Here is a 27,000-nt window from a genome sequence, read left to right on the forward strand (position 1 = left end):
TGTTGAACTCTAATTGCAATATGTTTCTCAATTAACTTTTTTGGATAATGATTCAGAAAAAGGATATTCCTAACAATATTCAAATTTCTTGTGTGAAATGAACAATAGGACAAACCTAAAGCTCTGTCAACTAAGTTTTCAATTACTGCAATTTTGTTTTTAAAGGGATGAGCAGAAAGGGAATTTAAAATTCTACCTGAATATGTACTTTTTCTGTACCAATTGGTAATAATATTACCATTCCAACCCTTAATTACTTCTATGTCCAAAAAACTGATTTTATAATCCTGTTCTATTTCATGAGTGAATTGAAGTTTTGGATGAAAACTGTTAAAAGTATCAATGGCAGTCGTTAACTTTTCTAGAGGAACACATAATAAGGTATCGTCGACAAATCTTCTACGCTTAGCGTTTGCCCGTTCTGAGAAGCGCGCTATATGAGTCAACGGTGTTGACTCATATTGTCATTGGTTTGGCTAAACATGTTACTGACCACTTTTTGATGCGTGTTTCGTATACAGACATCGCTTGTGTCGATAAAGCTACTAGGATTGGTTCTATATTGTGGTTAATTTATTTGCAACATGATTTCATGGAGAAAATAATTTTTTTCCAATGTACGCAGTACTACTTTTCCAGTGGTTTAGTCATTTTTGTTACCAAACAATAATTGTTGAGAGTTTATTAAATATTTTCTTAGAGGAATATTGCGGTTTATGTGTCTAGCACTTGATTTAGGAGGAAAAATAATGTCTTTTCGTGAGGAAATTTTTACTGTTTTAATTTTTTTATCATATTTATTGAAGAATAAGAACGGCCAAATGTATGGAAAATAATTAACTACTTTTTAAAATTCTTTCCTTAATACAGAAATAAATAAATTTTTGTATTGAAATCAGCAAGTTTGACATTGTATTCATTTAAGTAATAAATAACGCAGAATCAAATTTAAATATATAGCCACAAGTTCTTTTAAAGCTTATAACGTAGAATACCTCTAAATAACGGAAACAATTTATATTAAATTCTTCAAAAATCCTAAATTAAAGTAAATTAAAAGTAATTATTTAATTAATTATTTTGGATTTAAAAGATTATTAACCTTAAATTATTGGACAAATGATAATGATTTTTATTGAAGACATGCTAACACGTTCCGACAGCTATATCGGTTAGGGCGTTAATCGTTTAGTAAATACTCAGTGCGTGCGTTTGATCTTGGGTTCGTTTCTTAATACATGCGGAGTTTTCAGTGCACTATGATTTAGCGCCATGGTTAACAAATTCAAATCATTGGTTTCAAAAAGTAATGTAAATTTTGGTTGCCGACATCCCACATTAGCTCCAAGTCTTTATTACGATGAACTCTATAAGATGAAATTATTTCTAATTTGGTACAGGGATTCGGATCCTAGTCGAAACATGTTGACAATTTTGTAAGATGAAAAAGTTGTCATTTTAGGTGAATTCAAAAAATTAATGTGAAACGTAGTTTGTTTCCTTGGCGTCTTATACTTTTTAAATAAACACCTGCCAAATTTTTAATGTAGTCACTTCCAATCTCTGAAAGTATGCTCGCAAGAACATATGGAAAGAGTAATTTGGGGATTGTGAATTCTCTTTTGTTAAAGCTCCTTCGGCTTTAACGAGCGCATTCTCATCACGTAGCTCTTGCTTCGCACATGAATCTCCCCCTGAAATTTTGTATGATTCCCATTAATGTATATTATTCTAATTTATAACATGCATTACTGTACTAAAACTTCCTATGTAGGAACCTACATAGGATCCAATATGTTTCACCTATAGGTGCCAACCATAGGAAATGACATAAGATCCTTCAAAGGTGCCTGTATAGAACACTCTCTAATAAGATACCTAATGGATACAGAAACATGTACAGATTAAGGAGAGGCGGAGAAGGCTAGGACGGAAGAAGAGGTATGGAAGGTAGTGAACAGATAATGAAAAATAAGAAAAAGAGTAAACCAAGATATTGAAATGGTAAAATGAAAGAAATATTTTTTGGATTTGCTAGAAGGAGTAGAGAGAAAAGTTAGAAAGGGAGGAAAATATGGTAGAGAAAGAGATGAGGAAGAGGATATAACAAGGGAAGAAATAATGAAGGTTTTAAGAATAATGAAGGATGGCAAGGCACTTGATATAGAAGAGATTCCAAATGAAGTATGGAAATATGGAGAAAAGAAACTATAGAAATGGGCATGGATAATTTTTAATCGAGTATGGAGAGGAGAGGGGTGGCAGGAGTTGGGGAAGGAAGGAGTAGTTATACCAATAGTGAAGAAAGACAAAGAAGAGGAGCTTAAATATTATAGGAGTGTGTCGCTGATGCCAACATTGTATAAAGTATATGTAACTGTTTTGTCGGCGAGATAGAAGATAGAAGTTGAAGAAAAAAGATCGAGCCACCGAATCAGACAGGGCTTAGTAAAGGAATGCCATAGGTAATATGTGGCCTTGATGGACGTATCAAGTTCATTCAAAATTCAATACGGTTTTAATTGAAACGACTAGGTTTGTGAACGGAAATTGAAAGAAGGGAAAATTTTACTTAAAAAAGTGTAGTCAGGTCATAGGTCAAGTTTGACCTTGATAGTCATCTCAAGGTCACTTAGACCTTATTCAAGTTTGAATGCCCTTGATATAGCCATCGAGGTCACACCTTGCCTATGACCTGACTACACTTGTTAAAGTAAAATTTTCCGTTCTTGCAATTTCTGGTTTCAAACATAGTTGTTTCAATTAAAAAAAAAGAGTGACCTTGATATGACCTTCATAGTCACCGTACACGTCAGTCGATGGTCACTATCTAATGCACATTGCTTAAGGAATTAAGTAGGGTAGGATGATTTTCGCAAGCTAGCTGGCGAAACATTATTCGGACCATATTGAATTTTAATGACCTTGATATGTCCATAAAGGTTAAACCTTACCTTTGACCTTACTGCACTTTTTAATGTAAAATTTTCCCTTCTTTCGATTTCCGATGCCAAGCAGAGTCTTTGCAATAAAAAACAAAGTTTGACCCTGATATGGCCTTGATGGTAATTATCAAGGTCACTTGGTGGTCACCATTTAATTTACATTTTTAAGTAGGTAAGTAGGGTAAGAGGATGCTTTTCACAAGATAGCTTGCAAAGAAATGTTCAGACCATATTGAAGTTTGAATGACCTTGACACGTCCATGAAGGCCACACCTTACCTATGACCTGACCTTGAAATAACCATAAAGTCATGGTCAAGGTTAAAACTAAGGTCACTGCTGAATTCCTGGTCAAAAATGAATTCAAGAATGACCTTTACCTTTTACAAAGAAATGATAGCTAAGGATTTATTTGGCTGTCCCGGGACTTTTGGGACACCCTGTATATACGGATCCTTGAAAGGATCCTATGCTATTTTTTCTAGGTACCACATACAGCTGAAATATATAGTTTCCTATGTAGAATTCTATACTATAGGAATAGTTCTATAAAATTTAATGGATATTTTTTTCCGTGTGAAAAATAACTTGAAACATTACGCAAATGTCAATATGTCTTTTTCTTACTCCATTTTGTTAATTTTTCGTCAAATACTTTTATTCTGTACAGGAAGGTAGAGTGTGGAGCGATAAATTAGAAACAAAAACGAAGCCTCTATTTTGACGCCCCAAATGGAAGATTCGGAAATTTCCGCCCATAAGAGCGCTAAAGTAGGGGCAAAAATCGTATGGCAATATCATCTACATTATAACCTTAGCCCCTACAAATATTAACGTAAAGAGTCTCAAAGTAGGAACTACATTTCGACTCGTGTAAAGAAAATCAATAATAATTTTTTGTTTGCTCTACTTTCGGTAAAAAAATGTTATCTATTTATTTTTTCTTAGCTTGTGTCGTATGTCGAAAAATTTAATATTTGTATTCTTAATGTTCTCTTCATAAATTAAACAAAAACTATGTGTCCTATAAAAAATTGATTAATAACAAATGTGTAGAAATTTTTTGGGTGCACAATATTTGTCAAATTATTTCTCTTCCAATCTTGCATAGTTTGACCGCAAAATGCAATTTCTAATTTTTTGTGCGGTAAAAATGTAATTTTTCAATTTTTCGAACAAATTCAAACGTTGTTACGATAATCTTGTACGGCAATCTAAAATTAACATTTTCCTTTTACAGTTCTGTGAACAAGTGTACAGGCAATTTTTTAATCATGAAAAAATGTAGTCTCGGAAAGTTTCAAAATGCGCTCACTTTTAGAACTTTAATCCAAAATGGCTGACTAACGAACTTAGCATTTATCTTAAGACATTGAAAAGGTTTACCAAAGGTCAATCTAATAAATACATTTTTTCAAACGTTATCGTGTTAAAAGACAGACAGACATACATACAGACAAAATCTGGGGAGGTGGGAAAATTTTACACATATTTAATATATTCTCTGATGAGAATGTAAAAATGATTTAAGTTGTGACGAGAATGGGCCTACGCACATTCTATTTGTTAGCATGATAACTTTAGAAAAAATCATTCTATTAGACTAGCCTTTAATACACTCTTTTAGTGTCCTAAACTAAGGGGCAAGTTCCTAAGCCAGCCGTTTTGGATGAAAATTCAAAATTTGAGTGCATTTTGAATATTTTTGAGACCACTTTTTTTCAAAATTCACAAATTTTCTGTACGAATATTTATAGTATTTAAAAAGTTAAACAATTTATCCTGATGACTTTTTTCATAAAATTTAAAATTCACAAAGTTAAAGCATTTACAAAATATAAAAATGCATTTGTAGAAAAAATATATATATACATAATTTAGAAGTTAAAAAACGGTAAGGCTGCTCAGTAGACCGTATGCGTAAAGTTTCAATCATAAAAAAACATTGGAATTAGGAAATTCAGATGAAGGAAAAACGACAAAAGTAACAATAAAATTTTGAATGACAACATTTTGTTTAAAGAATGCGCATTTTTTTTAAACGAGACAATGAAACTACGTCTGTTTTAATACCAATGCAAGTTATGAATTATAATAATATACATTAATGGGAATGATATACAATTTCAGGGATAAACTCAATTGCGAAGCATGAGATACGTGATGAGAATGCATTCGTGAAAGCTGAAGGAGCTTTAAAAAAAGTGAATTCACAATCACCAAATTATTGTTGTCGATGCTTTCACCTTTAGTTTTAAAAAGTTTATGCACAAAGATCGAGCGCGTAGTTCGATGCACAATTTCAAATTCAATGTTTTTTCTACTAATCTTTTACCGTATTTTTCATAGTTCAGCCGAAAAATGTAATCTTTGGATTTTTCATTATTTTGTATGCTATCAAAATTTAACTTTTGAATTTTTTGAGAAAATTCAAAAGTTGTAATGAAAATCTTGCTGTAACTTTGGTAATTTTTGATTGTATGAAAAAAAGTAATCAGGATAAATTGTTCAAATTTTTAAATACTATGAATATCGGTACACAAAATTTTTAAATTTTGAAGAAAGTAGTCTGAAAAATATTCAAAATATGCCCCCCATTTGAATTTTTATTCAAAATTGCTGGCTAACGAACTTGACTTTTAGCTCAGGACACTAAAAGAGTATGAAAAAGGTCAATAAAATAGATTAATTTTTTCAAAAGTTATTGCGGAAACAAACAGACATACTGACAGACGCATTAGTGGAAGCTCGTTTTTCGGATTCAGGGGATCTGAAAACGTGGACATTTGACAAAAACTGGGGAGAGGGGGTCAAATTTTACACAAATCTGATACCTCCTGTGATGGTAATGTAAAAATATTTTCTTGCATTCAGAACATAAAATACATAATTCTAAACACGTACTAATCTTAGACCATGATATGTTTTTTGAAGCAACTGCCCGTGAAAATATTTACCCATCTTTCTCTATTTGAAGTTGGGTCCTGATAGGGCCTCTATCAGAATATCTAGTCTAAGACAAGCTGGTTGGTGCTCTTATCAGAATATCTAGTCTAGAAAAAACTAATCAGGACCCTGTCAGTTTCTGCTGAAGAATTCCATGCTTCGTATAGGTATGGCGAATCTATCTGTATCTAAAGATCCCCGACCAGAGAATTCCTAAAATATGAAATAGCCTAAAATATTCATTCTAAAGATTTTGAAGGTTTCAGTGTGCAGAAGTAATGTTTCTGTGAGTATTCAAACCCACTATTCTCGAAAACTTGATTTAGGGCACTAATTAATATTTTCTGCGGGGCCAGGAAGATGCAGTAGCACTCAAAAGTATTTTGTTGGTTTTTTTTAATGACTGTGTAAGTTCTCTTAATTTTAATTATGTCAGAGCTAAAATAATTCTCTTTAAAGATTTGATTTTTCTCAAAATTCTGTATAAAATGAGCCCAGGATAAAGCCAAATTGTGTATTTTTTAAGCCGATATTGCAAAAATAATCCAAATTTCAATTTTTTCTTAAATGTTTAATAACTTCTAAAATAATCAACATTTTTCAATGTTTTTGGGCTTATTTCAAAACTATGTTTTCACAGTACTTCCCTTGTACTATACAGTCATATCTTATCTTTAAAGCTAGGACAAAGTTGGTTATTTTAATAAATAATTCTTTGCATTTAAGAAATCTTTCTTTAATTTAAAAGCATTTTTCTTTATATTAATCATGACATCTTTAGTACAAATCACTTATTTTGCACATGTAAAACTATCGTATTTTGAATAAAATCATATATATTTAACTTTATTACTTATTTTATACTAGCAAAATGTTGCTTCTTAGCACCAAAAACATATTTATTACTCTCAAGGAATATATTTTTATTTTGAAGAAGTATTTCCGTAAATTGATAGTGCGCTTATTTCGAGGAGCTATTCACTCTGAAGTCGAACGTTTCAATTTTTAGTGAAATCTTAAGAGCATGTGATACTTAGAAAATTGTCGATTTTACCAGTTTTAGGTTCCCCCGGCCTTTTTCCAGAATAATAAATATTTTGTCTTGAAAATTTGGGAAATGATAGCGAGCATGTTAATGGAGTCCCCACACACTTTTTCTGTGGGTTAATTCAAAAAAGTTTTAATTCAGCAAAGTTTGATCAACTTGCATAGCGCTTAGGAAATAGTATCGATTTTTTCAGTATTAGATTCCCCCGGCTTTTTTCGTAGGATAAGAAATATTTTGCCTTCAAAATCTGGGAATTGATAGCGAGCATGTTAAGGAACGTCACCACACACTTTTTTTTGTGATTTTTTTTATCAAAAAATTTTTGATATTGCTAACAATGTGCACGTATATTTCAAGGTTATGTGTGTTAAAATTCACCCGAGCGTTACTTCCAAACTACACAATATTTTTGGCCGAAAACTTTGGACTTACAAATGAACATAGTAACTAATCTCCCGGAACTAACCTTGTTTGCAGACAATCAAAAAAGTTTATTTTATAAATAATTTTCAGACTATCGGAAAGGTAGAGATGAAAAACGGTGTAACCTCAAAATAATGCATATACATAAAATTTTTATTTAGCACAATAAATTTTTTTGTTATCCCTCAAAAAAGGGTCTGGGGACGTCCGTTATGATATTTTATAGCATCTCCGAATTCAGTTTTTAAAAATTTTCATTTTTGTGGAAAAACCGGGGAAATTGTAAGTATCACATGCCCTTAACGAAATCGCGTAAAACTATGAAATTGAAGTCGGAAGAAGAAGGAAAGACTCGTCATACAACGTAATAAGTCAGATAAGATGAGCGTAGCGTCGGGAGAAGTTAGTGCTGAATCAGTACGAAGTCAGTGCCGAGTCAGTACTAAGTCAGAACGAATTCATCGAGATCGAGATCGAGTGATATAAAAATGATCCAAAAGGACGTCACGCTGCAATGTACAGTACGCGCCGAGCCAAACCGACTCATGAAGGCAGGACGAAGTCAAAACGACGTCGCCAGTCATCGTTTGAATTAATCGAAGTCAACAACTAACGAATTCAAAAACTAGAGTCAACCGAAGTCCCGAAAGTACGATTGAAGGCGTATGATATTTTTAAAATAACTTTACATTGACTTCAGTGGACTTCGAAGTGAATAGCCCTTCGGTTGATTTCAAATAACGAATCACATCTTTCAATAAAAAAATACTGCTTATAACGCCCTATAATATATAGTTGCATGTAATAATTATCTTTTAGAATTTAGGTTATACTTCTTTACATTCAAGCAAACACTCTTCTTATCAGAGAGCTATTTCTTACAGTTAATAACATATTTTTCTATTTCAACGAATATGGCATAGTGCTAATTAAATATTTATTTGCTTTCATCAATGCGTTCCTTAGAAATAAACAAAATATTTCTTCGCATTGAAGAAATATTTCTTCGGGCATATTCTACCCTACCATTTTTTGTAATCAAAGAAATATTCTTTGAATTAGGTAATTTCTTCTGTGTATTATATTATTATGTATTATATTCAAGTTAATCTGTCAATACTTACCATTATGATTCTTCAAACGTAGAAAAGAAAATTAAACTTCTTTTTCTTAACACTTATAAAAAAATGTAACAATTTCTTTTCAATCGGTACTAGTTTCTCTAGATGCAAATTCGAATTGATTCTTTTCAGAGGTTGACCGTTCTTTAAATAAGAAGTGCATCGAATAATCAGTAAACTAGGATTGGTCGATGTTGCAGGCTTGTTTGCGTGGATTTCTTTCAGGATGATACATAAATTAATTATAATGCCATATGAAACCTGTAAGGCAGGTTCATTAAGTAAAATACCACGATGTGAACGGCTGATGATTGCGTGACTCAGGTCTCTGGGGGCCCGCCTCTTAATTTTTCTAGAAGAATGCAAAGCATATAATTTAAAAGCAGAATTAATTATTATTAATTATAATTAGCAGATAGTAGAAATTTTTTAAGTCGATTGTGAAAATCGTGTCACAAGCAATTTTAGTTTTCCGTTTACAGAAGCCTACCCTTAAAAAATCGTTTTCAAAATTACAAGCATTTGTATGTTATTAAACATAAAAAATTCAATTTTCCGTTCAAACCATGCAAGATAAAAAAATGTTAAAAAGAAAAATTGTTCGTCTCAAGGAGATCAACAATTTTCCGCAAAACTATTTCCCAATAAGAGGCAAAGTTTTATTCTTAATCGTAAAAAATGTTATTGAAAATAAGAAATTCCATTTTCCATCCAAAGTGTGCGTAATATGAAAAAATGATTCGCACTAAAATTTATCATCTCCAAAAAATATCCAATTTTCTTCAGACTATATTTAATAAGGCGCATATTTTTTGTTTTAATCGTAAACACTGACATTAAAAATACAAAGTGAGAATATGCCCATACAGCTTCTTTGCTGAAAAATAATTTTTTTTTCAGAATGTTTTCACGAAAATTTGATAAATGTTTTTTTCCACATAAATAATAAAACGTTTGTATAATTATTACCTTTATTTATGTAATCAGATATTGATTTAGTTGATCAATACAAACTTTAATTATATAGAGATTTATAATGTGATTGAAGAGTTCAAAATTCAATACACGAATTGTTTAATGATTACAGAAGGAACACGTACAGAATGCATGGAGAAATGTCTTTCAGTGGATTTGGTTATAACTTGGTAATTTTGTAGGTTATATAAGGGGGTAATGAAATATCCATAAAAAAGTTTTAAAAAAATGGACAGCTTTAACGCTATACGGCGAACGCCGAACGCTAAGCGCTCAATTTTTGGAATTTACTACGAGACACGCTGTTTCAAGGCAGCACGATTCTAAAATAACTTTATAATCATGTGCGATGATGTCAATCATATATATGATCCTCTGATCGCAATAGTCCAACGCTAAGCGCTGAATATTTTAAATCATCTGCAACATTCAACTTTTTAGGGCAGCATCAAAAACAGTGTTTTAATCATATGAAATCAACTCAATCATATAAATGGACCTCTTCTTGCAACGCTCAAACGATAAATATTTTTAATCAACCAAGATACTCACTTTTTAAGGGCAGCAACGGTTCTAAAATAAATTTATAATCATGTGCGATAATTTCAATCATATATATCATCCTTTGATCGAAATAGTGAACGCTAGATGCTAAATATTTTAAATCATCTGCAACATACAAAGTTTGAGGGCAGCATCAGTTCTAAAATCGTGTATCAAACATATAAAGTTGATCCAGTATCATATATATGAACCTCGTCTCGCAACGTTCAAACGCTAAGCGCTAACTATTTTTAATCAACTACGACACTCACCTTTTCAGGGCACCAACGGTTCTAAAATAAGGTTATAATCACAAGCGATAATGTTAATCATATACACGGAGAAACTTCTTGCTGTAATATTTGCTAAAAATCAGACTAGATTTTACTATTTTTAGTTTGTAATGGAGGACATAGCGGAACTTTTGTACGGTTTACTACTTCGAGTAGTAACTACTAACTACATGCCGAACTACAATATTCATTTGAATAAAATTGAAAAATGTTACATTTATGTCAAAAAAAGGTTTGAACTATTCACAAAGCTCTGTTGTAAACCAGCAAGCAATGTATTATTATAGTCACTTACTATTTTCAGTAGAAGAAAATTCTAAATTTCTTGCATTAATATCTACAGAAGATTGCAATATCCGCAAAAGACTTTAGTAGCGTCGAGAGAGACCGGGGCACTGATTTAGTAAAAACCGACTTAGTAAAAATTGGTGCAGTCAGATTAGCAGACGAAAAAAATAAACCCAACATGCGCCACGTCGCGTTGAAGGTTACGACACACATATCCTTTACAGTTTACACGAGCATACGACGTAAATGACTCATTTATTATGGGATGTTGAACTCCTTCGCACTATTATATTTATTTAAATTGCAATTGTACAGTACACATTATTATATATAGTTTATACATAGTTATATATATATATGCAGGAATATTATATTACAAGTTGAAACAGAAAAAGGTGATTAAAATAAAGCTGGTGGGAATCGAATACGGGTTTCCAACGCGGCAGCACGGCGATATTCCATTATGCTACTCTAGATAATCAGATCCAGAAATGTACCACCCTTATGAAGTAAATGCTAGCACTCAAATTTGTTTCCATTAAATTATACATTAATTGTTCACAGTGATGGCATTTTAAAAATTATAAGCACTATATCTTAACGTAATCAAATATCTTAATATCGAGGTTTAAAAATATTTTTTTGCTTTCTGTGGAAAATTTGTTGTTGAATTGTAACTTTTCGAATTATCCCAATTTATTGTAATAAGGATCTTTGAATCAAACCAAATTGAGTGATTGATAAATTTAAGAAATTTCAGTAGAACATTGGTAATACAAAAAACAGAAAGTGTCATAGTATAATTCATATCCCTACATACAATATTCTTACAATTTTAGTCTTTTATCTTATTTTAGGTACTTATTACTCCTACTCTTTTTACATAATTTAATTCTGTCTGTACTAATTTATCCTATCTTAGATTTTACTATAAAAAATACTAAGACTTCGTATTATCAATAGGAAAATTTCATATAAAAATAGGATAGCTTACGATTATCGTATTAAAATATACGAATTGTCGCCCTGGTTCCTCGATTGTAACCTAATTTAGTCATTTATCCAGTACAAAGTTTCTCAGTGTATATTCAATTATTCTCGCGACGCTCGAACGCTAAGAGCTTAATATTTTGAATCAACTATGACACTCACTGTTTCAGGGCAGCAATGGTTCTAAAATAAAGTTATAATAAGATGCGATAATGTTAATCATACACTGAGAAACTTTTCGCTGGAAAAATGACTAAATTAGGTTACAATCGAGGGAGCAAGGCGATAATTCGTATATTTTAATATAATAGTCGTCAGCTATGCTATTTTTATTTTAAATTTTCCTATTGATAATACGAAGTCTTAGTATTTTTTATAGTAAAATCCTAGATAGGATAAATTCGTAGAAACATAATTAAATTATATAAAAAGGGTAGAAGCAATGATTACCTAAAATAACATTAAAGATTAAATTTGTAAGAGGAATTGCTATTCTCTGTACACGGAGAAGAATAGATGTTAGCACAGACTATCTAGTTATTAACAGGTAATATCTTGGCAATTTAACTATGGGAAAGAATGCTAGATACTGAAGTAGAGCATCCGCAGATATTAAAAAGAAGAATTTGACTGACAATATCCAAAATATTAAAGGGCAGAATCTGAGATATTCAAGAAACATTTTTAATTGTGCAAAAATTACCTGTAAAGCATGCCATTTTCTATAAAATGCAAAAGGATGCTAATATCGTAGTCCTCTGTTTTTAAAATCCGAATCCTGAAGCATTCGCCTTTTTGCATAATTATGCGATTTTGGTGAGGAACAGATAACACACTGTTCAAGGCTAATATGAAAAAAGCCTGTAGCTGAATTCTCATTCTCTTGAGAAAATTATAACATATGCAAAAAAATTTAATCCATTTTCCACCAAAACTTATAGTGCAATCGATATCCGAAATACCACAATACACACGATGAAAGCTCAAGATACAGACAAAGCGGGGTTAAAATCTTTTCTCGTCACGCCGCACGTCAGCGACCTTGCTCCGATAAAATTTAGCTTTTTAATATCTTAAATATTAACTGTTAATATCACACATCTTATTCTTTCAATATAAACAGACATTGTTCTTTAATATTTTGTATGTTGAATAGAAGATATTAGATATTATGCGAACTCCTGACCCGTTATCACACACTTAACAAGTCAAAGCTGCTGACCATTAGGCAGCATATTTTTGAGCGAATACGGATACTATCTGACGCTAAGAGAAGTTTAGAGCGAAGGGAGAGGTGGGTCAGAGAAAATCAACAGTTCCTTTCTGACCCCTCTCGACTCTTCCAAGACTCTCCAGTTACTGTAGAACACCCACCCAAACCAGAGGAGGGTGAAGTATTTTGGAGAGAAGTCTACGAAGTTCAGCATAGACTAGACGCAGACTCAGAAAATATAAATAGCTTCAAGGAGTCATGTAATGCCCTCATAACACCTGATAAATAATGCCCACCCATCACTACCGAGGAGGTGAAAAAAGTATTAAGAAGGATGAAGAACTATTTCGTACCGGGACCAGATTGTATCAAAACTTACTGGTGGAAGAAGTTTTCTTCAATCCATCAGCATTTGGTCCTTATAAGGTGTCGATACCTCTCTTTCTTTTCATTCTCCTAGGCTATGATGTTTTTGTCAGATGGTGCTGAAAAATCAATAACGAACATGGTTCGCTTCTCGAAGTCAAGCAGAACCATGTCAAGCCTCGTTTGAGCAACAGAAACAATTGTCGAGAATATAAAGTTCCAGTATATGAAGCACTTCCCATTCTCGAAAATTCACTCGATTTTCGTAGGAGCATTTAAAGGAGCGATATTAAGGTTAATGCCGTAAGAGTGACAGAGATGGTAATAAAGCACTATTAGTGCCGCATTGTGCCTTTGAATGTAGGTCGTTCCCGCGTGAGTTGGACAACTACATAGTATGTACGCTAAATGCTTGGGGTGTACATGGCACGCCCTGCAGCTATCATCAGGAATATCTTGGCTCAAAATGTGGCGACGGTATGTTAAGGGGAAAATGACACCGTCTTGGCATGCCAAAATGAAACCCTCCGTACCAGACTTCAATCCGGGCGATTTAAGGAAAGGAAACGTTAGCTTATAAGACATTGACTCGTACAAGACATTGTACTCGAAATAGATAAGATTTGATGCATTTTGCTCACCCCTAATAATGAAGTTAAATCTGAGTGTTTCAGCAGCCTTCTCCGCTGCATTGTACAGAAACACTCTTTTGCCCACTTTTTCGTGATTCCTGACCATTTTAAGTAAAGGGTCTCTTCCATTTGCAACTCTATGTGCTGTACCCAGAATAATCCTGTTGTGAAGACATTTAAGACTCAATATTCCGCGACCACCTTGACGGCCTGAAATGTGCAGTCGCGAAACGGAAGACTTAAGATGCATGCTTTTGTTCATGTGCATAACCTTTCTTGTCCCGATATCAAGGGATCTAAGCTCGTTCTTCAACCATGGAACTACTCCAAATGAATGAATGAATGAAAAATGAATGAAAAACTACCGGGACTGCAAGCATGTTCGTTGCAGATACTTTGTTCCTCGCCGACAGTTCGGAAGACCTAATATGCCAAATGAGACGTTTGTATCTGCTTCTGAGAGTATCCTTTATAGATGTCACACCCTAAATGCAGCTCTGTGGAACGCCCAGGTATGTATAAGTCTTTCCAGTGCAAAGGTGCCGTATAGCGCTTCTATCAACGAGCTCAGGATCTTCAGGGATGCCATTAAGTTTTCCTCGCTTCAAATCAACCTTGGCGCATTTGTCTGACCCAAATTCCATTCCAATTTCCTTAGTATATCGTTCGACAATCCCTAGAGCTAGATGTATTTGCTCTTTGTTTTTAGCATAGATCTTAATCGTCCATGTAAAATACATGAGTGACCTTCTACTTTCGATCTGCAGGTTTGCCGCAGAAGTACCCGTCGGAATGGCGAAGTGCTACAGATAGTGGCAATAATGTAAGGCAAAAGAGGAGTGTCTCATGGTGTCGTCCTGAAAGACACCTCTCTGAAAGGTGACCTTGTTAGTTGTCACACGATTTTTTCCAGATGAGATAGTAAATCTGTTCTTCCAAAGCGGCATCAATCTCTATGTGCACCTAACTATTTGCGGATGAACCTTTAAGATTTCCAAAATACAGATGATAAGTCTATGGGAGGTCGAATCGAAAGCCTTCCGATGATCCATCTATGCCATCGATAGGCCACGCTGGTAGAATGCTGCATCTTTGCAGGCATATCTATCGATGAGCAGTTTCTCCCGACATCCCGCTACGCCTTTCTTTGAGCCACTCCGGAATCGGCTCTTCCGACTTTAAATATGAGGTGAAGATACGGGCCAAATGCTGATGGGTTGAAGGATGCTTCTTCCACCAGAATGTTTTGATACAATCAGGTCCCGGTGCAAAATAGTTCTTCATCCCTCTTAATACTTTTTTCACCTCCTCGGTAGTGATGGGTAGGCATTCTTTATCAGGTGATATAAGGGGATCACATAGCTCCTTGAAGCTATTTATATTTTCTGAGTCCTCGTCTAGTCTATGCCGTACTTCGTAGACTTCTCTCCAAAATACTTCGACCTCCTCTGGTTGAGACGGGTGTTCGAAAGTATCTGGAGGGTCTTGGAACAGTCAAGATGGGTCAGAGAGAAACTGTTGATTTTCTCTGACCCACCTCTCCCTCCGCTCTAGACTTCTCTTAGCGTCAGATAGTATCCGTATTCTCTTAACAATATGCTGCCTGGTGATCAGCAGCTTTGACTTGTAACGTGTGTGATAACGGGTCCGGAGTTCGCGCGCGAACTTTCGAACCTTCGCGGAAAAATTCTTGCCAGATGTAATGTAGTCAATCACACACTGAATGCGGGACGCGTACTGTCTTGCCCAGCCTATCTTTATGGCAAGTTGATGCATTCGTCTTATGGTCTTATGATCAACCGTTGGTTTTATTTTACGGTTCGCACCGGCCAAAGCTCTCGCTGCATTATACACACAATAATTAATAGCCCAGAGGTCGGATTCTCCGGAAAAATGTCCACGAAGCTCTTCATCCATTTCAGCCAGATCTTTAGGCTGGAGAGAAATCTTGGTGTTGATGTTTCTCCGGGTCATAAAGCATCGCTCTTCCTCTATTGGATGCCTGCCCGCGGTTGGTCTTAGAGTCGCCTCTCTTTCTCTGTTACCGGCTTGTTCTAGCGAGATCCAGTCGATCCATCGCATTGAATCCATTTTCATTGGCTCCCCCAGCTCTAGAATGGTCGGCATTGTTCGCCGACCCATTGTCGGGAGCCTTGCGCGTTTTGTTATTTCGAACCGCACTTACTACAAATATGTTTGGTGTTGTCATTGTTGTTCCCACCAGAAGCTAGGGAAAGGGGTTCGTCCATCCTTGTAGAGCCCCGCATGCAAGGATAAGGCTGTGTACTCTGAGAGGTCGCCCGGTATCCCAGAGTCACCGTTCTAGACACCTCACCCAGGTGCCATTCACCTTGCGGCACGGTTTTCACACATTCGCTATATATATATAAAATTAAAAATCTATCATGAGGACAACCGCAGGATTTCGCTGCGAGCGGGTGCTAATCTGAAAAATCGCACCCGCTCCCAGCGAAATCGCGGTCCTCGTGCACACTAAGAACATGGAGCGACCAAAGGACTACCGCCTTCTGCATTTTCCCCGCAAGTGTTTTAGCATATTGTTGACACGCAGGGATGCTTTTTAGGCCATTAGCGAGTGAAAGCTTGGCACCTCCGAAAGCGTTGATGATAAGGATGACTATTTTAATAGAATATTCCGGGTGCAATCGTTGCAACTCCTGCCAAACAGAAATTTGGAAAAACAAAAAGGATGCTAAAAATTAATGCGGAAAACATAAATATTATATATCCAATAGTAATTCGGAAATATACCATTTATGGCAAATGGTAATTTGCAAGAATACAAATTAGACAAATTGGCAGTTCGGATGAATAAAAATCAGAGTAAATTTTCTTTCAAATCGCATACATTTCGGTGAAATGAACAATTAAGAAAAGAAAATTTGGGCAATATTCATGTGCATCCTATATATATAAATTAAGCCTCACTTTTCATTATAACTGATGTATTTTCGTTGCTGTGTTTATATGCGAGAACTAGACGATAATTCCTTAAGTCCGATAGTTTCACAAACTGTTTGTATCGGTTTTAACTACATGATAGATATTGTTTTGAATTGGACATTAGTTCACTGTTTTTATAAATGTTTAAATTTGTGTTCTCATTTTCTATTTTTATTTGCGATCTTCGTTACATTTATGATTCTTGGACTTGTCCTTATATTTGATTTTCGTATTGAGTAATGTCTAAATTCATGTCTAAGCCGGTCTTATCGTTTTCGTGCTCTTCTTCTCTTACAAATAGTCTTGTCGCTCGGTTTCCCAATCTTATTTTCTCGCCTCGTGAGTCCGCGTTCGACAAGCAACATGTTCTGTTGATTTTATACAGTTTTAATCTATTCATAATAAAGACCGCGCTATTACGGCGTTATTTTTTAGAATGAAAGTGCTGTGGTTCTAATTGACATGACCTAAACATGCATGTCTCCCTACCAGAATTGATCAGTCGTGACAATGTTTAGTCGTTTTTTAGTGTACAAAACATTGGTCCTGTCGAGCTAGATTTCCTGATTCATTGATTCAGTCCTTGTGCGAGGACTATTCCCCACAAATTCTGGTAGAGCTTGTTAGAGTCAAACTAAATTTAGTATCTTTTGTCTTTTTGACTGAATGTGCAGTGTGCAGCGTCATTGCATTGTGTTTTAAAGATTTAATTTATGATAAAGAATAAATAAGTGTCTGTGTCTAAGAAAATATTAAATAGGATGCATTTTTTCGATAACGGAAGAATTTTCCCAATTTTTCGAGAAACTTTACAGGCAAATGTCAATATATTTCGTAACCTTTACACAGGTTCGAAAGATCGGTGAGCATTGGGTTGTCAATACCACCCGGATTATTGTTTGTAATTCAGCGTCTGGTAAGTCAACAACATTCAACATTTAATTGTCATCGATTCGAATTGAGAAAGTAAAGATTATTTCGGAAGTGTAATTTAAATTGATTTTACGAATATCTCGCAGACTTTTATACTTTATTTAATTGTATATTCATTTCTCCGTCGCGCAAGAAATTCCAAGAATTAAAGATTGGAAATGACTTTTAAACATAAATTCAACGAACTTGGAATTTTTGAACATGATAATTTCAGTGAGAATAATAATTCCTTTATTGGCGAATTGCTTTTTTATGATACAATCAGTTTTAAATCAATTTATTTTTTAAAGATTGTATTCGCGGACTCTTATTTTATCGTGTGCCGATTGTCTTCCGTTCATAATGTCTATTTCTAGTTACTTTTTAGAGCAAAACAAGCTTTGCTCTCGGGTCCAAACTGCTTTTGAAAATACTCAAAAATTAAAACAGATCACTAAAGGAACTTTGGTCTCAAGACTTGAGTCTTTGGAGAAAAATTGGACGCGTTTTCAGGCTCAACATTGGGAGTAAGTAGAGGTTCGCGATCAGAATGCCACGAACATTTATTTTACAAACAATTTTTATGCAGCTACTGAAGAAGCATATCTAGTCCAATCACTCAAGGCAATTATCAGCGTTGCTGGGACCTACATTCGGAGCGCTTTGAGAATAAAAGAGTTCTTACCAACTCTTATTTGGCTCTGCTTTTTTCAATCCAGGCAATGAAAGCTGAGTCTTCGAGTGCTCTGAAGGAGGTATATAATGCAACGATTGATAACGTCGAAGCTTTATCTGCCTTGGAAAAACCGGTGGACAAATGGTCATCATGGCTGGTATATATTACTGTAGAGAAATTAGATCGTCAGTCTCGTCGTTATTAGGAAACTTCTCTTGGAAATTCCACGAATCCTCCAACGTTTGACCAATTGAAAACCTTCTTGGAAACCAGGAGTCGGACCTTGGAAGTTTCAGATTCTACTGCAAATCAAACTAATCAGTCTTCGTCTCAACAATCTTCCAAATCTCAGTTTCAGAAGAAAAGGTTTGGAAAGTTCACGAAATCCTCGAGTTCTACAACAGCCAACGTCAACGCAATTTCAGAGCAGCCAATAAAGGAACAAGCAACTAAAGAGCAGCTTACAAAGAAGCCACAGGAAAGGAAGTGCTTCTTCTGCCGCGAACCGCATTATTTAATGCCGTGTCCGCAGTTTCAAAGTCAGTCTGTGGCACAAAAAAAAGAGCTCATTTTTCAAAGAAAATTTTGCATAAATTGTTTAGGGTCTTATTTATTTCAGAATTGTGCTTGAAAGATGCTTCAAAGAAGCTTAGGATAATCTTCTTCCATGATATCAAATACATCTTTAACGCCTCATCAAGCACAATCTACTCATGCGGTTTCGGTAATGCAGATTTCTCAGAAGAAGTCACCGTTGGTTCTCCTGACAACAGCAATGGTCAATGTGACTACATCATCTGATCATACAAAGTGTGTTCGAGCACTTATAGATCAAGGCTCAGAGGTGTCGATAATCTCTGAGTCCCTTGCTCAAAGTCTCCAACTCCCTCGTACCAGAGGACCTGTTGTTCTCCTAGGAGTTGAGGAAAGTAAGTGGGGAACATCTCGTAGATCAGTCAACGTCGTTTTCTCATCAAGTTTTGATTCGGGCTTTAAACTTCAACTCCAGGCTCTTGTTCTTCCAAAGTTGATTTCTAAACGCCCAGAGCATCAAATTAGTCTTGAGGAATGGCTTCATCTCACTGGTCTACAATCAGCGGATCCGAAGTTTAGTGGAAATGCTCCGATTGATTTAAGTTTAGGTGTGGATGTCTATGCAATTTTAATTAAACAACGTCTTCAAAAGGGTCCCCCGGGCACTCCTGTAGCTCAAGATTCCGTATTCGGGTGGATTCTCCGTGGACATACAGGCAATACCTCACCGTTGGATTCATGTACAGTGAATATGTCTCATTGTTCCAAGAGTGAAGAACTTTTTTTTGACCTTCAAAAATTTTGGGACGATTCGGAAGGCGTGCCTCCTAAACCTTTCCGGACAGCTGAGGAAGAAGAGTGTGAAAAAATTTTCCAAAAAACTCACTCTAGGACTAAAGATGGGAGATACGTCGTGCATCTGCCCATTAAGAGTGACGTCACGTCGTTAGGAGATTCCTATTCTGCAGCTCTTCGCATGTTACTTCATATGGAACAGCGGTTCAAACGAGATGTTCATCTCCAAGAAGCGTATGCCAAATTCATGGAAGAATACCATCAACTTCAACATATGAAGACCGTCAACATCACTGCAGATCCAAGGAGTATCTCGCGGTCATTTTTGCTTGCGCATCATGGAGTTTGGCGTGAATCTAGTTTAACCACGAAACTACGAGTAGTTTTTAATTGTTCTCGACGATCAAGTCGAGGCATTTCATTGAACGAGTGTCTTTACGCAGAGCCAAAATTACAATTAAATATTTCAGATGTCTTGCTGCTGTAGCGGCTTCACTTAATCGTCTTTTCTGCAGGTGTGGAAAAAATGTATCGACAGATTATTGTCCACCAAGATGATCAGGATATCCAACTCATTCTGTGGCGAGAAAGTCAAAATGGGCCCGTCCAAATATTTCGACTCAGTACTCTCACATATGGTCTGACTTGTGCCCCATTTCTAGCTCTTCGCACCGTTCAGAAGCTTGGCCTTGACGACGGGGATCGATTTCCCTTGGCTGCTGAAGTGATAAAAAATGGTATCTGTGTTGATGATGTCTTATCAGGAGCGGATAATTTGGAAGATGCTATTGAATTACACAACCAACTACGTGGTCTCTTCATGGCGGACAGCTTGCCGCTCAAATAATGGAATTCAAACAGTCATGAGCTAATGCAACGCATTCCGGAGGATCTGCACCCGTTATCTCCAGATACATCATGGCAGTCAGAAACATCAGTTTCGATGCTTGGGCTAACTTGGAAACCCAGTACCGATTGTTTTATTTTCCAGGTGGATCTTAGGCCTATTAAAGATGTCATCAAAAAGCGCCTTGTCCTCATTTAGTCAGCCCAATTATTTGATGTTCTAGGATGGTTGGCACCTGTTATCATCGTCGCAAAGATCTTTATCCAGGAACTTTGGAAGCTTAATTTATCCTGGGATGATCCTTCACCTGAAGGAGCTTGTCATCGCTGGATAAAATATTATGAAGATCTTGCTCGTGTTTCCGCAGTCAGGATACCTCGCTGGATAGGATTTCGTTCGCGAATGTGCTCTTTCGAACTTCATGGCTTTGCTGACGCTTCTGAAAAGGCGTACGGTGCTGTCGTTTATTTAAAGACAATTTCGCCTAACGGAAATTGTTTTATTGGACTCATTTTTTCTAAGACAAAGGTCGCTGCTGTTCAAACTGTTCCGCTTCCTCGTCTTGAGCTATGTGCCTCAGTTTTGTTAGCTCGTCTCATCGCTCACCTTCAAACTCAACTGCGTTTTGATGCTGCTCTACATTTGTGGTCTGATTTTATGAACACACTTCATTGGATTTCAGCTGTTCCTACAAGATGGATGACATACGTGGCGAATTGGGTTTCAGAAATTCAAACGATCGTTCCTTCAGAAATTTGGCATCATATTCCGGGTGCAGATAATCCAGCTGACTGTGCTTTTCGCGGGTTGTCATCTTGCGAACTTTCGCAGTTTTCACTCTGGTGGAATGGTCCTCCGTGGCTTAAAAGACAAGAAGAGTGGCCTTCATCTCTGCTTGGTCCTCCAGAAAATACAGCGACCAAAGAAGAACGTCGAGTTACTGTCAACGTAGCAGTTCGTGTTAATGAACCATGTGATCTTCTGAGTCGTTATTCATCTTTAGACAAATTACTACGAGTCATTGCTTGGTGTCTTCGTTTTCGAGACGCTTTGAAGTGTCGTTCTATTATCGTTTCTCGGATTTTAGTTGTATCAGATCTTCGAACAGCTTTTTTATTCTGGATTCAGCAAGAATAAAATCGCTATTTTTCTAATGAAATCACCGCTTAAAAAATAAAATTCAGATTTCTAAGAATAGCACTCTAATAAAACTGACTCCATTTTTTGATGGTCAACTTCTTCGTGTCGGATTTCGCTTAAAACACTCTTCACTCACTTGTGATGAGAAGAATCCACTGATTTTACCTCCTGAGTCTATTCTCACAACTCTTATCATCCGCGACTGTCACCTTCGCTGTCTTTATGGGGGTGTCCAACTTACCCTTGTAACGTTACGACAATGTTATTGGATTCTTCGAGGTCGCAATTTGGTTCGATCATTGATTCATCGGTGCATTCCATGCGTCAGAAACAGAGATAATACTCAGCAACAGCTGATAAGGGACCTCTCTTCCATTCGCATTACTCCAACTGAACGAGCATTCATAAACACTGGAGTAGACTATGTTGGCCCCATCAATGTTCGCACCTCCAAAGGACGAGGTCACCATTCCCACAAAGCCTGGATTTGTATTTTCGTCTGTTGTGCCTCCCGCTCAGTTCATCTCGAGTTTGGTTTCTTATTACGCAGCAGAAGCCTTCATAGCTGCTTATATTCGCTTTATTTTTCGTCGTGGTCTTTGTCGAACGTTGTCTAGTGACGAGGGTACGAATCTTGTGGGAGCAGATCGTGAACTACAAAAAATGTTTTCTGAGGCATCAGCAGAGTTTGCTTCGGTCGCTACATACCTTGCTTCGCATGGTACCCAGTGGGAATTCAACCCTACAGCAGCACCTCACTTCGGCGGTTTATGGGAAGCTGCAGTTAAGTCGACAAAATTCCATCTTCGTCGAGTCATTGGAGACTCTACATTGACGTTTGAAGAAATGACCGCTCTTTTAACACAAATTGAGGCTTGCCTTAATTCTCGGCCTCTCAGAGCTCAGTCAGATGATCCAACAGACTTTTCGGCCCTCACACCAGGACATTTTCTCATTGGAGGTCCACTGAATGTAGTTCCTGAACCATCGCTTGCAGACGTTCTTCCAAATCGATTGACTCGCTGGCAGTTGATCCAGCAAATGCGTGATCATTCTTAGAAGCGCTGGTCAGCTGAGTATTTGAAAGAACTTCTGCCTCGATCCAAGTAGAATACTTCATCACTATCCATACAGATTGGAGATTTAGTTCTCATTCGACATGAGAACCTTCCACCTACTCAATGGCCTATGGGTCGGGTTCTACAGTTTCATCCTGGCAAGCTTGGCCTAGTTCGGGTTGTCGCTCCCAAGACAAAGACTAGCACACTCGAACGGCCAATCGTTAAATTGTTAAATTAAAGTGCTGTAGTTCTAATTGACTTGACCTAAACACGCATGTCTCCCTACCAGAATTGATCAGTCGTGACAATGTTTAGTCGTTTTTTTAGTGTTCAAAACAGACATAAAAATGCTCACAAAATCACATAGGTTTATAAACGTTGCAGAAAAAGATAACATCGCTGTTTTTATAAGATATTAAAATTTCTCGTATTTTCGAAAACGCTGGGAAATCGTCCCTCACGTTAATAATAACAGTAAATTCGATTTTATACTGACTATTCAAAACTTTAAAGAAATCGAAAGTGAGAAAGACATTTGTTTCACAATTCATCGCATCAAATAATGCATCAGAAGTTGTTCCGCTCAACTCTTCCAAGCTCTTTAACTCTTTATCTAGGATCTCACTTTGAATGCTGTTGTCATTGTAAGTAGACTACTTACGTGGATACTATTTTCGGAATAGTAATTAGAAATAGTTAAACATAGCCTCTGAAATAAATCTAGTGTAGATCACTTTCTTTTTAAATTTTTTTTCAAGAAACATAGTAGAAATTTGAGATATTTTGGAAATGAAAAGTATCATATGAGAATTTAATAAACTTTTTTATTAAAATTGGTTGAATTTTCACTGAGTTCTCGAATTTTAAGCTAATTTAGCAGCTGAATTCCAACTATAGTGTAGGCTGATATTAAAATTTTCTCTTGTTCGGTGAAACAGTACTCAGTTTTAATCTTAAAAGGTCTGAAATTGATTAAAAACGCTAATTACAAGGCGGTCGCAAATATTCGTTTTCGGTATTCTACGAATTTTCCTTGATTTATCCCTGATTTGTCCCTGATAACTTTTTCATATTCCCTGACAAGTAATATTCAAAGATCAGAATTTTGACCTTGTTTGTTACTTTTTTCACATGGGATTCCTTATAAAAGGAATAAATTACCTGATAATAAGCGTTGAATTCAGAAAAATTAAGAATTTGTATTCCTATTAATACGCGATTTTTTCTCCGTCTAAAAATATTCGAATTTATATTTAATTATATTTTAATAATTCATTGAAACGTCTTAAAAAATGCAACAAAGAAATCTATGTGAATGTGTGAATTTAAATAATTTTAAGTCTAGAGAGGCAGAGTTGAATTGGCGAGAATTAAAATTTCGGTATTTACAAAATATGACAAATTCTGAGGAATAAAAAATATCTCTGTGAGGTGCGTTACCGTTACAATCAGAAGTAATTAAATATATTGAAAACACGTTCTATTTGGGAGAATAAAAAACTGTGTGGCGGTCGCTATGGAAATAGAAGTGAATAAGTTTAGTAGGTATCTTATTCTTATTGTGGCATTTTAGACAGACTGAAAAATCGCGCATTTAAAATAATAGAATAATCTTTACTTTTGCGCTGAAATCTGAAAATATTATTTTTTCTCTATTCTACACTTATTACCGGGTAATTTACACTTTTTTAAATTATTTATTTTCTACCTAATAATTTAAGTTTTCGACCAAAATAGATGGCTTTCTAACAAAATAGTTTAAATTCCTACAAATTATTTGAATTTTTAAGAAACTTATTGAATCATTAAACAAATAGTTACATTTTAACCTACGAGAATAAATTCTCAAACAGGATGGCGAATTTTCAACTAAAAAGTTTGATTTTCTCCTAAAAAAGAAAAATTTTTAACAAAATACATACGTTTTCAAATCAACAGTTAACTTATCAACTAAAAAATATAAATTTTCACAAATAAAATAAATTTTTAACATAAAAGTTATATTTTCAACCAAAGAGATGTAATTTCAAATAAAAAAATAATTTTTCACCAAACAGTTGCAGCCGTCACTAAAAGAGGAAATTTGAACAAAAAAGAATTATTTTCTACAAATCAAGCAGAATTTTCAAGTAAGAAAGATAAATTTTTAACCGAAAATAAGAAAATCAAAATAATAATTTCCAACAAAATAGTTGAATTTTTAATTAAATAAGTAAAGTGTTTCAATCTACGAATATGTATTATCAAAGCAAAACGGCCAAGTTTCAAACAGGAAAATTAATTTCTTACAAGAAAAACGAATTTTAAACAATATGATTTTTCAAACAAATAGTAGAATCTTCAAGTAAAGCAGATAAATTTTCATTAGAAAAAAAAAAATTTAAAAAAAAAAAAACAATTTAATTTTCTCTGCCCTTAAGAGGGCCCCTTCGAGGTTTAGCCCCAGGTCCCGAAAAATGTTAATCCGGCGCTGCTTAAAAAATTAATTTTTAAGCCAGTACTCATATTTTGAAAGAAACTTCAACCAAAAACAGTTGAATTTTCAATAAAAAATTAGTTTTTAAGCCAGTACTCATATTTTGAACTAAACTTCAAACAAAAACAGTTGAATTTTCAACATAAATAGTTAAATATACAATAAGAAGATGAGTCCTTAACGAAAAATTAAATAGTTTAAATTCAAAGACAAAAAAATAGAATTTTCAACAAATTAGTTTGATTTTCAAGCAGCCATAAACTTTAGACTAAAATAATGCACCGGCAACCAAGAAAATCAATTTTAACAAAGTAGGTAAACTTTGACCCAAGAAAGGCCAATTTGTGTATCGTATTAACTAACATTTCAGAATCTGCTGTGCTATTAAGAAAGTTAAAGAACTTATACTTCAAACTTGGCTCTGTGTCAAAAAGCTCGGTTGCAACTTGTGCTTGAGAACTGCTATCAATTTCGTACCGAGTGAACATTTTATAAACGTAACATTGGACAAAATTCCACACTTGTTGTCCTTTGCTTGGATAAATTGGCAGTTAAAGCGTGGAATGACTTGAAGCACACGTCTAGAGCACACGTTTGAAATTGAGGAAGTTTAAACGTTAAGGTTTTGAGCTAAATAATTTAATGTTTAGAGGTGCTATACCTACGGTAACGTTTTAACTGCGATCACCCAAACTAAACCTATTGTATGTTCTAATTTGCATCATTCAGAATTGTACAATTAAAAAAAAAGTTTATGATTTAAGAATCACAGACTCTCTTCTTAACAATTTAGATAAAATTGTTAAAATAAATAAATTTTAATTGAAAACGTTTAAAGAATAATTTTAATGAAATTATAGATTAGAGAATTTCAAATTAACGCAGCGTTGAAAATTCAGAAATTAATCATTATTTTCAATTTACATCGCTTAGGCTTGTACATGTTTGATAAATTTGAATTTGAATTATTAAGAGTTTTTGAGGGCCTGGAAAAGTTACAAACGTGGGTGGTCTTTTATTTGATTTTTTTAAGTTTAGTTGATTTAAGTTGTAAACGAATTTTCAACGGAATTATTAAGTTATATTTTGTGAAAAGTTTCAAGTTTTTGGAAAAAGAAAATAAAAACACTTTGCAACTTTAAACTATTAGAGGGAATTTTTAACAATTTTAAAAAATCCTTCAAGTTTAGAAGTGTTACAATTTGAAGTCTTTTTAACTTCAATTTCTCAGGCCGAAACATTTTAAATCTTAAACTTTAAAAAAATGCGCTACGCTTAAAATAATTGAAATAATTAATAGTTTCTATGTTTTTAAAGTGAACTTAGATTTCTTCATCAAAATTTGTTATTTATAACAACGAAGTGTGCAAGCTCCCTAGAACAAATTGTGCAATGCTCATCGAATTCGGGTGAACCTAGCCACCTTTTTCCAATTTATTTATTTAGCGAAAATATTTTTTTAAACCGCATTTCAATTAATCTAGTCGCGCTTATTTATCAAAGCATGTACATTTTCTTAATTTTATTAGCCATAGATCACAAAAAGTACAAAATCACACTTACGTATATTTCAAAACTTCCCGAGCGTGGCGTGCCAATCACACTTAAAAGAAATATGGCCACTGATGTGAATACGAGTCAAATGTAAATTAATAATGATTGAATAGTTAATAGTTTGTGAATGAAGGCAAGGATGTTACAATTCAAAATCGCTGTATAAAAGCGAAAGTTTCCGATAAGTGTGGTTTCAAGTGTATAGTTCACAAGACTTTCAGAGTGTTGTAAGTTGTATGTGCATTACAGATTGTTCTCC

General features: G+C 34.9%; 2 protein-coding genes across 12 annotated transcripts in view; one reads left to right on the forward strand and one right to left on the reverse strand.

The window, feature by feature from the left end:
* Positions 1-8,707, reverse strand: part of LOC117182113 (4-hydroxyphenylpyruvate dioxygenase) — a 549,071-nt gene extending 540,364 nt beyond the window's left edge. For 7 of the 11 annotated variants that reach the window (XR_004468272.1, XM_033375151.1, XM_033375152.1 and 4 more), the window contains exon 1: positions 8,486-8,707. Coding sequence is in view for 3 of the 11 variants with exons in the window: in XM_033375146.1 (XP_033231037.1) it covers positions 8,486-8,488 (3 nt within the window). In the remaining 8 variants the exon portion in view is untranslated. The remainder of the gene's footprint in view (positions 1-8,485) is intronic. The other 4 variants (XM_033375146.1, XM_033375154.1, XM_033375145.1 and 1 more) reach the window with 3 other exon arrangements.
* Positions 8,708-19,001: 10,294 nt separating this feature from the next.
* LOC117181330 lies at positions 19,002-20,150 on the forward strand. Its single transcript, XM_033373890.1, has one exon. It carries the CDS (start codon positions 19,002-19,004, stop codon positions 20,148-20,150), a length of 1,149 nt encoding a protein of 382 aa, XP_033229781.1.
* Positions 20,151-27,000: the final 6,850 nt, after the last annotated feature.

The sequence above is a fragment of the Belonocnema kinseyi genome, chromosome 10 (assembly GCF_010883055.1).
Source record: "Belonocnema kinseyi isolate 2016_QV_RU_SX_M_011 chromosome 10, B_treatae_v1, whole genome shotgun sequence".
NCBI lineage: Eukaryota > Metazoa > Arthropoda > Insecta > Hymenoptera > Cynipidae > Belonocnema > Belonocnema kinseyi.

Excerpts from the sequence above, each read along its gene's own strand:
- LOC117181330 (XM_033373890.1), top strand. The coding sequence starts at position 19,002 with ATGATATCAAATACATCTTTAACGCCTCATCAAGCACAATCTACTCAT.